General features: G+C 36.5%; 1 protein-coding gene across 2 annotated transcripts in view; it reads left to right on the top strand.

Moving 5' to 3' along the window:
- Positions 1–4,227: 4,227 nt before the first annotated feature.
- LOC138305751 (uncharacterized) overlaps positions 4,228–14,920 on the top strand; it is an 86,794-nt gene continuing 76,101 nt past the window's right edge. The window contains exons 1-6 of one of the 2 annotated variants that reach the window (XM_069246029.1): positions 4,228–4,322; positions 5,749–6,733; positions 7,601–7,754; positions 8,914–9,029; positions 9,998–10,190; positions 13,068–13,213. In XM_069246029.1, the coding sequence (XP_069102130.1) occupies positions 5,773–6,733; positions 7,601–7,754; positions 8,914–9,029; positions 9,998–10,190; positions 13,068–13,213 (1,570 nt within the window). In that variant the 5' untranslated portion in view covers positions 4,228–4,322; positions 5,749–5,772. Of the gene's footprint in view, positions 4,323–4,350; positions 4,577–5,748; positions 6,734–7,600; positions 7,755–8,913; positions 9,030–9,997; positions 10,191–13,067; positions 13,214–14,920 lie in introns of those variants that run through there. The other variant, XM_069246034.1, reaches the window with a different exon arrangement.

The following is a 14,920-nucleotide window of genomic DNA, read 5'->3' on the forward strand; positions in this document are numbered from 1 at the left end:
TAATGGGTCAGTTAGATGTATCACCAATATACGACTTTGACCTTGGAATCATACAGATGTACAGTACCATGCCAAAAGTATTTGTAATTGTTATTTTTCGCTATACATGTATATAATATGTATATTTACATTTTTAGGTCATCTGACCGAAGGTCAGGATGACCTATTGTCATCGTGTTTCGTCCGTCGTCGTGCGCCGTGCGCCGTCCGCCGTCCGCCGTCCGCCGTGCGCCCGCCGTGCGCCGTGCGTCGTGCGTAAGACTATTTATACAAAAGCCTACTCCTCCTTCATCCTTTGATGGATTTCATCCATATTTGGTTTGAAGCATCATTAGGGAAGGACAATCATATTTTATATAAATGAGCCTGGTCCGACCCCTAGGGGCTGAGGGGTGGGGCACCAAAAGGGCAAATTTTCTTATTTTAAGCTTTAAAATCCTACTCCTCCTTCATCCTTGGATGGATTTCATCCATATTTGGTGTGAAACTTCATTGGGGAAGGACAATCATATTTTATATAAATGAGCTTGGTCCGACCCCTAGGGTCAGAGGGGCAGGGCCTCAAAAGGGCAAATTTTCTTAATTTTAGCTTTAAAATCCTACTCCTCCTTCATCCTTGGATGGATTTCATCCATATTTGGTGTGAAACTTCATTAGGGAAGGACAATCATATTTTATATAAATGAGCCTGGTCCGACCCCTAGGGTCAGAGGGGCGGGGCCACAAAAGGGCAAATTTTCTTAATTTTAGCTTTAAAATCCTACTCCTCCTTCATCCTTGGATGGATTTCATCCATATTTGGTTTGAAACATCATTGGGGAAGGACAATCATATTTTATATAAATGAGCCTGGTCCGACCCCTAGGGGCTGAGGGGTAGGGCCCCAAAAGGGCAAATTTTCTTATTTTAGCTTTAAAATCCTACTCCTCCTTCATCCTAGGATGGATTTCATCCATATTTGGTGTGAAACATTATTTGGGACGGACAATCATATTTTATATAAATGAGCGTGGTCCAACCCCTAGGGGCTGAGGGGTGGGGCCCCCAAAGGGCAAATTTTCTTAATTTTAGCTTTAAAATCCTACTCCTCCTTCATCCTTGGATGGATTTCATCCATATTTGGTGTGAAACATTATTGATGAAGGACAATCATTTTTTATATAAATGAGCCTGGTCCGACCCCTAGGGTCAGAGGGGCGGGGCCACAAAAGGGCAAATTTTCTTAATTTTAGCTTTAAAATCCTACTCCTCCTTCATCCTTGGATGGATTTCATCCATATTTGGTTTGAAACATCATTGGGGAAGGACAATCATATTTTATATAAATGAGCCTGGTCCGACCCCTAGGGGCTGAGGATTGGGGCCCCAAAAGGGCAAATTTTCTGATTTTAGCTTTAAAATCCTACTCCTCCTTCATCCTTGGATGGATTTCATCCATATTTAGTGTGAAACATCATTAGGTAAGGACATTCATATTTTATATATTTGAGATAGGTGTGACCCCTAGGGGCTGAGGGGTGGGGCCCCAAAAGGGCGAATTTTTCTTATTTTAAGCTTTAAAATCCTACTCCTCCTTCATCCTTGGATGGATTTCATCCATATTTGGTGTGAAACATTATTGATGAAGGACAATCATATTTTATATAAATGAGCTTGGTCCGACCCCTAGGGGCTGAATGGTGGGGCCTCAAAAGGGCAAATTTTCTTAATTTTAGCTTTAAAAACCTACTCCTACTTCATCATTGGATGGATTTCCTCCATATTTGGTGTGAAACATCATTTGGGATGGACAATCTTATTTTATATAAATGAGCCTGGTCCGACCCCTAGGGGCTGAGGGGTAGGGCCCCAAAAAGGCAAATTTTCTTAATTTTAGCTTTAAAATCCTACTTCTCCTTCATCCTTGGATGGATTTCATCCATATTTGGTGTGAAACATTTTTTGGGATGGACAATCATATTTTATATAAATGAGCGTGGTCCAACCCCTAGGGGCTGAGGGGTGGGGCCCCCAAAGGGCAAATTTTCTTAATTTTAGCTTTAAAATCCTACTCCTCCTTCATCCTTGGATGGATTTCATCTATATTTAGTGTAAAACATTATTGGGGAAGGATAATCATATTTGATGTAAATGAGCGTGGTCCAACCCCTAGGGGCTGAGGGGTGGGGCCCCAAATGGGCAAATTTTCTTAATTTTAGCTTTAAAATCCTACTCCTCCTTCATCCTTGGATGGATTTCCATCCATATTTGATGTGAAACATCATTGGGGATGGACAATCATATTTTATATAAATGAGCCTGGTCCAACCCCTAGGGGCTGAGAGGTGGGGCTCCAAATGGGGAAATTTTCTTAATTTTAGCTTTAAAATCCTTCTCCTCCTTCATCCTTGGATGGATTTCATCCATATTTGTTGTGAAATATCATTGGGGAAGGACAATCATATTACAAATGAGCCTGGTCTGACCCCTAGGGGCTGAGGGGTGGGGCCCCAAATGGGGAAATTTTGTTAATTTTAGCTTTAAAGTCCTACTCCTCCTCCATCCTTGGATGAATTTTATCCATATTTGGTGTGAAGCATCATTGGGGAAACACAATTATATTTTATATAAATGAGTCTGGTCTGAACCCTAGGAACTGAGGGGTGGGGCCCCAAAAGGGCAAATTTTCTTAATTTTAGCTGGCTCACTTCCTGTTTTAAGGTTTCAGTCTCCGATCTCAATAAAAATTGGTGTATAGGGGTTTTAATTGATGCCGAACAACATGCAAACATTTTCGTAAAGATTTTGGTATTCCAAGATGGCCGCTGGCCCACTTCCTGTTTTAAGGTTTCAGTCTCCGATCTCAATGAAAATTGGTCTATAGGGGTTTTAATTGATGCCGAACAACATGCAAACATTTTCGTAAAGATTTTGGTATTCCAAGATGGCCGCTGGCCCACTTCCTGTTTTAAGGTTTCAGTCTCCGATCTCAATGAAAATTGGTCTATAGGGTTTTAATTGATGCTGAACAACATGCAAACATTTTCATAAAGATTTTGGTATTCCAAGATGGTCGCTGGCCCACTTCCTGTTTTAAGGTTTCAGTCTCCGATCTCAATGAAAATAGGTCTATAGGGGTTTTAATTGATGCCGAACAACATGCAAACATTTTCGTAAAGATTTTGGTATTCCAAGATGGCCGCTGGCCCACTTCCTGTTTTAAGGTTTCAGTCTCCGATCTCAATGAAAATTGGTCTATAGTGGTTTTAATTGATTCAGAAGGGGGAACTTTAGGTAAGGACAATCATATTTTATAAAGGACCGAGGTAAGACCCATGGGGATAGTATGACCAAGGTCCAAAATGGGAGCTTTGCTGAAATGGCTTTAAAATCTGACTCCTCCTTATATTAATCCTTGAATGGGTTTCGACCATATTTGGATGAAGGGCTACCAAGTTTGTTCAACAAATGACATTTACCTTTTTCAGAAACTTACATATTCAACTAAGGAGTTCCTTGTATTGTTTATATTAATCGTTAACCAATACTTTATACTGTGACTTTGTTGTTTTGTGCCATGAGTCAGATGACCGTTAAGGCCCATGGGCCTCTTGTTTTCTTTCAATTTTCTTAATCTACACTTTCAGGTCATAATATTTGCATAATTTTCCAAGATTTCGTTTTCAAAATATCATTATTTTTGTGCACCACTTAAACTTAATGACGTAATTTCCTTCTATGTTCTTACCAAAATGGCAATGAAAAAGTTTTGCTTGGTAATAAAAAATGGCTTTCTCAAAAAGTACATTATAAGGCCTACAGGACAAGAGCTGAAAGTGTAGACAATTCTCTATAAGTACACCAAAGTAGGTTGAAGTCTGTCAATAGATTAGAGCAGGAAAAATCAAAGAAAACAAGTACAAATACATAGAATATATAAGGAAAAATAATAATTACAAATAATTTTGGCACCTCCCTATATATTATGTGTAACGGGTATAAGACCTTGAATGACTATTGTAGCCTTAATCAAAGGTCAAGTTTGTGTATTTATATGACATTTTGATTTATTCGTTGATGAAAACCAGATTTATTGTTCAGCACTGTTGATCAGTCCTGGTTGTTAATATGTAAACATGTATGTACTGAGAAACCAAATGGTTTACTAAACTATATTGTTCTGGGTATAATTGCATTCCTGACTTTAGGATTACCCCAGTATGATCTGTGTCATCTCTACGCTTCAACTTTGTTTACACATGTACTTCCGTAGTTAACCGACTAACGTGAAGGAGCTAGCATAAATGCAAGGAAAAAACCGCTGACAGTTGACGATTTCACACGTATGTTTACATTTTTTGCAAAAGTGGCCCCTTTAATTATGATTTAGATACTTTCGCCGTTTAAGATGGTGCTATATGCCGGCCTTTCAGGTCGGTTGTGCAACAACCGCTTGGTATGCTCGGCTAGGCCTATTGCAGACAGGTGCCTGGAGTCATCACAGGCAGGTCCTGTTGGCTTTGTCGGACAAATGCTACTTAAGAACGATCTTAAAGCTAAGGAGAGATGAAAGTGATAATGTTATTTCTGTACTATAGTGAGTATTATTTGCTGATATTTGACCTTCATTTTATGAAATTATCTGCAGTAACTTTAGCTGTTTAGGCTTATAGGATATCTTTTCAACAGCAGAGCTAATTTTTAATAGGCTTTTTTGTCATTATCGTTTTCTTCAGAAGAGTCATTTTCATGTCATTTGGAAAGGAAACAGATAACTGAGAAGGTAAATTAGGTATTGGCTAAAATTTGAAATCCTGTAATGTTGAGAGCAAGGACAAAGAGCCTTTAGATAGAAAAAGGCTTTGTTGAAAAAGAACATGTGAACTGCAAAATCATTGGAATCGGCACAAGTGTAATATCCTTTTACGCTTCAACAATAGCTATACCCAAACACAAGGGTTTTTCTCGACCTTCATTAAGTTCACAGAATGAACTTATTATGTATTCAAATAATTTGTTTTTCAGTAAGATACTGTACATGTGTCTGTATAACAGATTATTAATGAATTTTTGAGTAACAAAGCAGTCAATATTATCATGATGATGAAGGGTTTGTAAGCAAAGTACCTTGTTTTTGTGTCGTCTCTGCAACGCAAGGGCGACACATATAGGCATCACTGTCAGTGTCGTCCGGAAAACAGTTCCCGTCAAAATATTTGCAAGAGCTACGGGACTTTGAAATTGTCAAAACTCAAATTTCAATGGTTTATTGCTTTACATGAGATCTCGAATGTTTGATTCTGCATGGTCAAAATCTGTTAATATTTTAGAGAGTTACGGGACTTTAAAATCCTCAAAACAGACAATTTCTTGGTTTCCGCTCAATAACTTTTGTATTTATTATCCAATTTCAACCAAATTATTCATGTATATTGTTTTATATCAATGAGATTTCATATGGGTTTGATACTGGTCAAAATCTGTCAATATTTGCAAGTTACTGGACATGATAACTTCACTAAGTTATTAACAATATTTTCAACAGTAAATAACCATTTTTTTGTGATGTTTTAAACTGTTGTGCAGGCGACACATCCACTTCCGTGGAATTCTTGTCATTTAAGTGTACATATTTAGATAGCTAAACATTTCAACAATTTATTTACAGTAAACAAGTGACACAGGATGCAAATGACCTCTTGTCAAGTTTAGAAAAAAATAATGCATTTTTCCCCTCAAAGATGATGATGATTATTTAATTTGTTTCAGTAATAACCTATATACTTTGAAGACATGGAAGGGAATGAAGATTTGAAAGACTTACAATTCCTAGTATCTAATAAGCAGCAGAAGACCTACATTCGTATGGTGTCTCAAGAATTTAGCTGTGCTGAGTCACATGTACCGGTCCAAGGAGGAAGACAGCGTAGACGATCCAAGAAATCTTCATCTTCATCTATCAACAATGAAACTGAAGAATGCATTATCTCTTCATCTGAATTCCCCTGTCTTGATCCATTGGCTCATGTTTTAGGGAATGACAAAGATGGATCAGACGAAAGTGAATACTTCTCTGCTGAAGAAGACCATGATGAATGTTTTCTTGAAACTTTTTCAGGGGACAACTCTGATGATCAGGTTGAAATTGATCCTGTTAACGAGAAAAAGAAAACATCAATGTATACATTAAAATCTGATAACAGTTCAAGGCACTCAAAAGGACGCAGTAAAAAACAGAAAAAGAAAAGGAAAGGAAAAGAGGAAGGCCCACTACTTGCATTTGGTAATGCTAGCTATTTGGATGTGGATTTTGTTGATTTGAACGAGAAGTTGACACAGCCTTCAGCGAAGTCTGTTTTTACAGAAGTTCCTTCCCTTGTAGAACTTGCTATATTTGCATCAAGAAAATTACCACAAAGCAAACAAGTCAAAACATTTATTCCTGGAGCAGTCAAATCAATATTTAAACTTTCAAACAAACGCCTAGGCTTACAGAAGATTCAATTATCGTGGCTATTAAAGATGATTCCGTTAATTGAGAAGGAACTCTCATTTTCTAGCAAATCGAAACGAAAACTTGCATACCGAAATATTTGGTGCTCAGAAATGTACTCCAAAGAGCTGTTCAAAGACATGGATGTAGGGCATTTCTATAAAGACATTTCAGCAACTTGTTATCTCCCCTACACATTGGTCTGGACGTCACAAGTTTGGGAGGAAATAAACCATCTGATCAACACATTTCAGTTATCAGGTATCACCCAAAATATGACAAGATAAAAGTTACATACATTGGGATATTTTGGCGTCGGGAAATTTTGGCATTTTTGTATCAAAAGAGGGTGGTTAAATTTTGGTGTGTTTAATTTTAGCGTTTTCCTGTATTTTGTTATTTTGTAATCTGCGCAAAACTCTAAAAAATATCTGTGAAGATTTACTTGTTTCAACAGTCCTTTTGTCATATGTTGTCAGAACACACCTTTACAATGTAACGTATGTTTACATATCATGATTGAGTAACTTACCCGAGGCTACATGTTCACATAAGTGATAAATAGCGTGTAGATGTATTGATCTTTATATACAATGTACCGGTAAATAATTAAATGCTTAATAATTTTGGTGTGTCAAATTTTGGCACTTAAGTACCAAACGCCAAATAAGCCAAAATATGACAACAAGGTATATCCCTTCCATCCATTTATAAACTCCTCTATCCATATATACGGCAGTATCTGTCATTGACCTTTCAATTTTAGTATAATGGAACTGTATGTGTTTATTGAATAAAAGAATTTAGCGGATTTTGAACAAAATTGGCTGACGTATTTGTTTTGGGGAAAGAGAATACATCTTTAGTAAAGCTCACCACTCCAAACTTTATATGTCAGTGACTTTCGTGTATAACAAACATAATTGAAGAATAATCTTATTTGAAATTTATGAAAGTTTTTTTTCTACCAGTATTTAAATGCTATGATATGCTCTCACTATCGTAAAATGATATACAATACAGACATATCAACATCCGATACATACAATATATAGGTCGCATGTCTTTATGATGTATTGTGAGAAGTTATGGAATGGTACAAACCCACTTCATTCTGATATATTGCAGCCATGGCAAATTTGATTGATTTTATGCTGCCTCCAACAGTACCACATAAATCAATGAACAAAAAACGTAGATCCAGCTGTCAATCAGAGGAGGATATGATATCGGCTGACACAGAAAGGATGCTCTTGCGGATAAGGTCCGAGCTGGAAAAAAAGTGAGTGTTCAGCTAAAGTGATTTACTTAATTATAACTCAGCACTTAAAGCAGTGTAATTTGAACCAGAAGTTTCTGAATAATGGTTTGTTCACATAGTTCAACTCGAAATTTCTGCATAACATTCTTCACCATTGAATAAATATGTAAATATATACAGTATAACTTGTCTAAACCGGATGTTAGAAGGACCAGTTAAATTGTTCAGTTTATACAGGGCCGCGGTGGCCGAGTGGTTAAGATGTACCGACATATAACCACATGCCCTCCACCTCTGGGTCGCGAGTTCGAATTCTATGTGGGGCAGTTGTCAGGTACTGACCACTGGTCGGTGGTTTTTCTCCGGGTACTCCGGCTTTCCTCCACCAACAAACCTGACACGTCCTTAAATGACCCTGGCTGTTAATAGGACTTTAAACTAATTATACCAAACCAAAATTATACAGGTATCCCGTTTATAAATTTGCAATTGAATTCAGCAATATCCCACATTTCTAACATTAACTGATATTTTATTCCAATAGATAGTTTTTGTTTTGATTTCTCCATGTTGTGAAAACATTGTGTTCAATTTGCCCAAGTTAATTTTGTAAAGTAGGGTAAGATTACCAAGATAAGTCCAGTTTTCAGAGTAGACAGGTTCCGGATTATACAGGTTTTAGGTACTATGATTTATTAATAGATATGCTGGGACCACACAAATTAACCAGTATGGAACAGTTTTCTAGTTTAGACAAGGTACACTGTAGATATTAGCTTGCCATCACCACTGTTACAAAGATGGTACTATTTGAAAGGTTTTTTTGTTTTGGTATGTTATCACTACCAATACCGGTATGTATTTCTAAAAAGTTCTGTACCGTTTGTTATCTATTGTCAGTAGAAGGGCCATTGAATATACTAAGTTTCTTGCAGTGTTTAATTCCTGCCTTTTTGAGCTCGGGATAACAAGGTGCCCCCTATTTACAGACATGGTTTGTAGGTTCCCCAAGGTTCTACCCTTTCTATGTAGACTTTTTATTGGACTACTATGGGCATACACTAGCGAACACTAAGGTCCCTACCAGGATATCTTCATTTTAGGTCACAGGAAAAAAATTTATCTGAGAGATGCTATCAAATTAGATACATTATCTTTATATACATGTATATCAATTCAGATTCCCTCGCACCATTAAGGAGCTTTATCCTCAAGCGCTGCCATACACGTTCTGGGCTCGAGGTCTCCTTCCCAAAGCACCCAAACATTTCTCTGACCTAGCCTCCAAAGAAAAATGTAGGTAACATTACAAGTACTTGTATTTGCAGTTGTTATTTCAGATTTATTAGCTCACCTGGTCCGAAGGACCAAGGTGAGCTTATGTGATACCGTGACATCTGGCGTCCGTCGTCCATCCGTCAACAATCAACATCTTCTCTATAACCGGTGTCAGAATTTAACAAAATTTAACTGATAGCTTCATTATGGGGTACTGAATTAAAATTGTACAAAATGGTTGGGCTGACGCCCTGGGGAACTGAGGGGTGGGGGCCAAAAGGGATCAATTTGGCTATTTCCATATAATGACTTCTCTGAAACTAAGCATGGTAGAGCACTCATATTGCAATGATAGCATCCTTATTGGTAGGGTATTCAAAATTGTACAAATGATGGGGCTGTCCCTGCGGGGGCCTGATGGGTGGGGCCAAAAGAGATCAATTTGGCTATTTCCATTAACAACTTCTCTGAATCTTAAGCATGGGATAACACTCAATAATGCAATGGTAGGGTCCTTATAGGGTGGGGTTCAAAATTGTACAAATGATGGGGCTGAGGTACGTGGCAAAAAGGATCAAAAAGGCTATATTTTCAAATAAATTACTTCCTCTCTGAAAGTATGTATTGTATAGCACTCATAGTGGTATGGTATATAGATCTATAGCATCGTTAGATGGTTTGGATTCAAAATTAAACAAATTGTGTGGTCAATTTTGCTAAAAAAAATTCTAATTGTAAGAGTCTTTGTGATAATAACTATAAAAAAACAACAGGTGAGCGATACAGGCCATCTGGGCCTCTTGTTAATATCTCTGGTGTGACCAGTTTGTACTATCCACTTTTTATGGTTAAACAAATTTATTATAAACATTGAAATGTCCATATTCTTAGATTTATTTTTCACTATAAGTATATTTTAATGGCAACCATGCATGAATTTAAAAAATCTCATAGCTGAAAATTAATTTTATTTCTCTGTCTTTCAGTTAGAATGAAGGCACGGTATTTATATGAGGTTGGAAGGATGTACTCACACTTTGACGAACCAGACACCGCCATTGCCTTCTACAGAGGTGCAGAGGATGCAGTTCTTGCAAAATCAAAAAACAGAGTGGACAATATACTTAGAGAAGTGGAGCAGCAGACACGAGCACTGTGTGCAGATGCCTATGATCAAGGGTACCTTATTGGTTATTCTGGTGTTTTAGCTTTATTAATTAAAAAGCAATAACAGTTTTAAAATATTGGTGTTTGAAACAATCATAAAGTTAAGTTCAAATGATTGTTGACAAATTATCAGTTTTCATTTTATAAAAATTGCTATATTTTTAACAAAATCATCTTAAAAGATGCTTCACCACCGACAGAGCATAAACAATACTCAACATTTGGACAATAATTGGTATTTAATTAACTGTTTATATATTTCTAATTAACACAATAAGTAATACAAAATAATTTATTAGTATTAGATTCTCAAACTTTTCAATGGTGGTAATGGTGTAAAGTAAGTAACTTTTGTAACTGAAGAAAAATACTAATTTGTCTGCTTATGATATTGATAGAGGAAAAAAGTACCATTTATCAGTGGTGGAGCATCTTTAACTTTTCAACAAAGACATAAAGATGTGAAAATTTATTTATTAGGTCATCTGACCCATATTTGGTGTGGAACATCATTGGGGAAACACAATTATATTTTATATAAATTAGTCTGGTCCGAACCCTAGGAACTGAGGGGTGGGGCCCCAAAAGGGCAAATTTTCTTAATTTTAGCTGGCCCACTTCCTGTTTTAAGGTTTCAGTCTCCGATCTCAATGAAAATTGGTATTTCGGGTTTTAATTGATGCCGAACAACATGCATATATTTTCGTAAAGATTTTGGTATTCAAAGATGGCCGCTGACCCACTTCCTGTTTTAAGGTTTCAGTCTCCGATCTCAATGAAGATTGGTCTATAGGGATTTTAATTGATGCCGAACAACATGCAAACATTTTCGTAAAGATTTTGTATTCCAAGATGCTCGCTGGCCCACTTCCTGTTTTAAGGTTTCAGTCTCCGATCTCAATGAAAATTGGTCTATAGTGGTTTTAATTGATTCAAAAGACTGAACTTTAGGTAAGGACAATCATATTTTATAAAGGACCGAGGTAAGACCCATGGGGATAGTATGACTGAGGTCCAAAATGGGAGCTTTACTGAAATTTGGCTTTAAAATCTGACTCCTCCTTATATTAATCCTTGAATGGGTTTCGACCATATTTGGATGAAGGGCTACCAAGTTTGTTCAACAAATGACATTTACCTTTTTCAGAAACTTACATATTCAACTAAGGAGTTTCTTGTATTGTATATATTAATCGTTAACCAATACTTTATACTGTGACTTTGTTGTTTTGTGCCATGAGTCAGATGACCGTTAAGGCCCATGGGCCTCTTGTTAAATTGTATTTTGGTTGAATATAACTTGAACTAGCTGCTCCTAAGGCACTTAGAGTTATCTGCTCTTGGCATCGGTTTCTAATATGGCTGGCTAGCAAGTTCTCGGGGAGGACTTTTTAGGTCACCTGAGACGAAGTCTCAAGTGACCTATTCTAATCGCCATTTGTCCGTCGTCGTGCCTCGTCCGTCGTATGGCGATAAACAATTTACTTTTTTGACTTCTTCTCCAAAACTACTGAACCAAATTTGTTGAAATTTTGCAGAAACCTTCCATAGCCAAAGGTCAACCAAAATTGTGAATTATATGGTCCCAGCCTCCCAGGGCCCTTAACTATTAACAATTTTTCCACGACTGACCCCCATGGACTGAGGGGTGGGGACAAAAGGGGTCAAATAGGCTAAAACTTCAAAAATTCCAGAAATGGTAGAATCAAATACTCTTCATAAATTAAAAGGTCTTAAGGTCCTTTACAAAAATTGTGAATTATATGACCCTGGGGTCTCACATTCCCTCCTAGGGAGGGGGTCAAGTTTACTATAGTTTTCAAGTTTACTTTAGTTTATATAGGGAAAAGACATTTTTGAGCATTATTTGGTCATTTGTAATAGGAAATAAGTCAAATGTTGTCAGAATTATCAGTATGAGATGGCCGTTGAATCCTATTAACAATTTTTCCACGACTGACCCCCAGGGGCCTGAGGGGTGCGGCCAAAAGGGGTCTAAAGGCTAAAACTTCAAAAATCTTCTTCTGAAATTCCAGAAATGGCAGAATCAAATACTCTTCATAGATTGAAAGGTCTTGAGGTCCTTTACAAAAATTGTGAATTATATGACCCTGGAGTCTCACATTTCCCACTGGGGAGGAGGGTCAAGTTTACTATAGTTTATATAGGGAAAAAACATTTTTGAGCATTATTTGGTCATGTGTAATAGGAAATGAGTCAAACTTTGTTAGAATTATTAGCCTGAGATAGTATTTTAACATCATATCCATATTGGTCCTGGCCGACCCCCAGGGGCCAGAGGTTGGGGCCAAAATTGGTTAAAATGGCTAAAATTTCAAAAGTCTCCTTCTGAATTTACAAATTTGATGGAACCAAATACTCTTCATAGATTCGAAGGTCTTTTTAAGGCCCTTTACAAAAATTGTGAATTTCATGGCCCTGACATCTCAGACTTTCCTTTGATTAGGGGTCAAATCTATTTTAATTGATATTGGAAAAACACATTTATGAGCATTAATTGCTTAATTTTCAATAGGTCAAACTTGGTTAGAATTATTACCCTGTGATAGCATTTTAGCATCATATCCATATTGGTCCTGGCTAACCTTCAGGGGTAGATGGGCGGGGCCAAAAGGGGTCAAAATGACTAAAATAAGAAAAAAAAAATCTTCTGAATTCACAGATTTGATGGAACCAGATACTCTTCATAGATTGAAAAGTCCGTTATAAAATTACTGACTGGTTTCAAGGGCCTGATGGGCCAATATATAGTGATTTTGTGTCTTTGTTTCATCCTGTATCCGAACTCAGGTAACCGCTAAGGCCCATGGGCCTCTTGTTAAATGTAAAACCATACGTGGTGCTCATTGTCATGATTGTACCATATAGGCCAATGACTCCACACAAAGCCCAGAAGGCAGTTGAGTCGTGGAATTTGGCGATCCATTTTGCTGGAAGAGAGCAATTAAAGTCTCCCCACCCTGGGATGTATGCTGCAGACTCTTTGCTGTGTTTCCATGCTGGGATTGGAAGAAGTATGTACCGACTCTTCTGATTGGCTATTTGTTTGATATGTGGAAGAGATAATACTACTGATAGGTTATTGCTGTGTTACTAAAATAGCTAATGGATTTTTTTTTAATGCTCAGCTAGTTTAAGCTGTTTTCACTGGTTTATTAGTTATACAGTAAAACATGTTTATGGTAATTTTCATTCCCTGGCAAGGCTCCTATAATATATTTGTGATATTTTTATAATGAACTAACGTGACCATACCCCATTTGGTACACGACCCCTTTTGGTACAAAATTCGGGTTTCCCCATCTAAAATCCTAGTTACTGTGTTTTGTTATTTATACTATTGTGACATGAAAGTACAAGTATAAAATGACAATTTAAGCTCAAATTTGACTTCGATCGTCTAGATAATATTCGTATACGCCTACATCGAAATGGGCGAAAGGGCCGTAAATGTTAGCAGTGCGTGGCGTAGAGCTATTCGATGGCTATTTTATGCTACATTGTTATCCGTTTTCATCTAAAGTAAACGCATTAAATGAATCTCTATATCACTAAAATTCTTCGGATCTCATTTCATAACGATACCTCTTTTATTAGCGCAGATACGCCACTTTTCTGAGTATAACACCGCAATTCAAACATCCCGCTTCGCCATTTTTGTTTTTACTATCAATGCGCATGCCTCAACGTTGCTGACTAAAACGATCTACCAGGCCAGGTGCTCGGTTTGGGGTTTAATGATCCCGATTTGTAGCAAAGATGTATATTATGTGTTGGTGTCAGTTATTAGTGTTTCCCACAGGAAAAAAAAGGGCATGGTGCTGGGTTTTGAAAAGGGCACTTTGACCACGATAAATAACCATCAGAGGGGCACAAAGGTTATATCGACGACTTCCAATACAAGGGAAAATCTTTAAAATTGTCTTGTTGTTTATTTAATTCTGGTTCAACTTAATATGATTTAAACTCTCTGAGTTGCTAAGTAATATTAGGACATCTATTTAATTATTCTGAGTGAACAAAATGATTTTGGAAATTGTAATCTGCCGATCATATGATCATGACTATAATTGATTCACAAGAAAGATCTAAATTTCATTTATATTGATTAAAAGAATGGGAAAAATGCTAAATGTATTCCTTTATTTCAATCCAATTACCTTTATTTCAATCCAATTACCTTTATTTCAATCCAATTACCTTTATTTTAATAAATATCTTTATTGAAGTATTAAAAATACTGTATTGAAATGAATAAGATAACATGTTTCATAATAATGGATAATTAATTAAAATAATGTTCTAAATTTGCAAGCACTAAATAAGAAAATACAGATAATTGTAGAGTAGTATTCAAAATATTTTTATTTAATCTGATAGAGAAAAAAGTTTGTTTATTTTTTAATTTGATTTATTTTAATTACTTTGCTATTAATAATTTTATTATTATTGCAATATCTTTTCTAAAAATAAATTCACATTGAAATTCTAAAAAAATAATACCGTTTTCATTTTTAAAAACGTGAATATTAGTAAAAATCTTGAAATTCAATACCTCCGGATCTACTTTTACAATACACCCAAAATGGCGGCCATTACGATTGCAAAGCTTGTGACATCCATTAGATATAGATAGGCCTATTAAACATTAAAAACGTGAGTAAATCATTTACAGTTGTAAGCAGTATTTGTTTTTGAAGTAATGCTCACTATCTGTAGTC

The sequence above is a fragment of the Argopecten irradians genome, chromosome 1 (assembly GCF_041381155.1).
Source record: "Argopecten irradians isolate NY chromosome 1, Ai_NY, whole genome shotgun sequence".
NCBI lineage: Eukaryota > Metazoa > Mollusca > Bivalvia > Pectinida > Pectinidae > Argopecten > Argopecten irradians.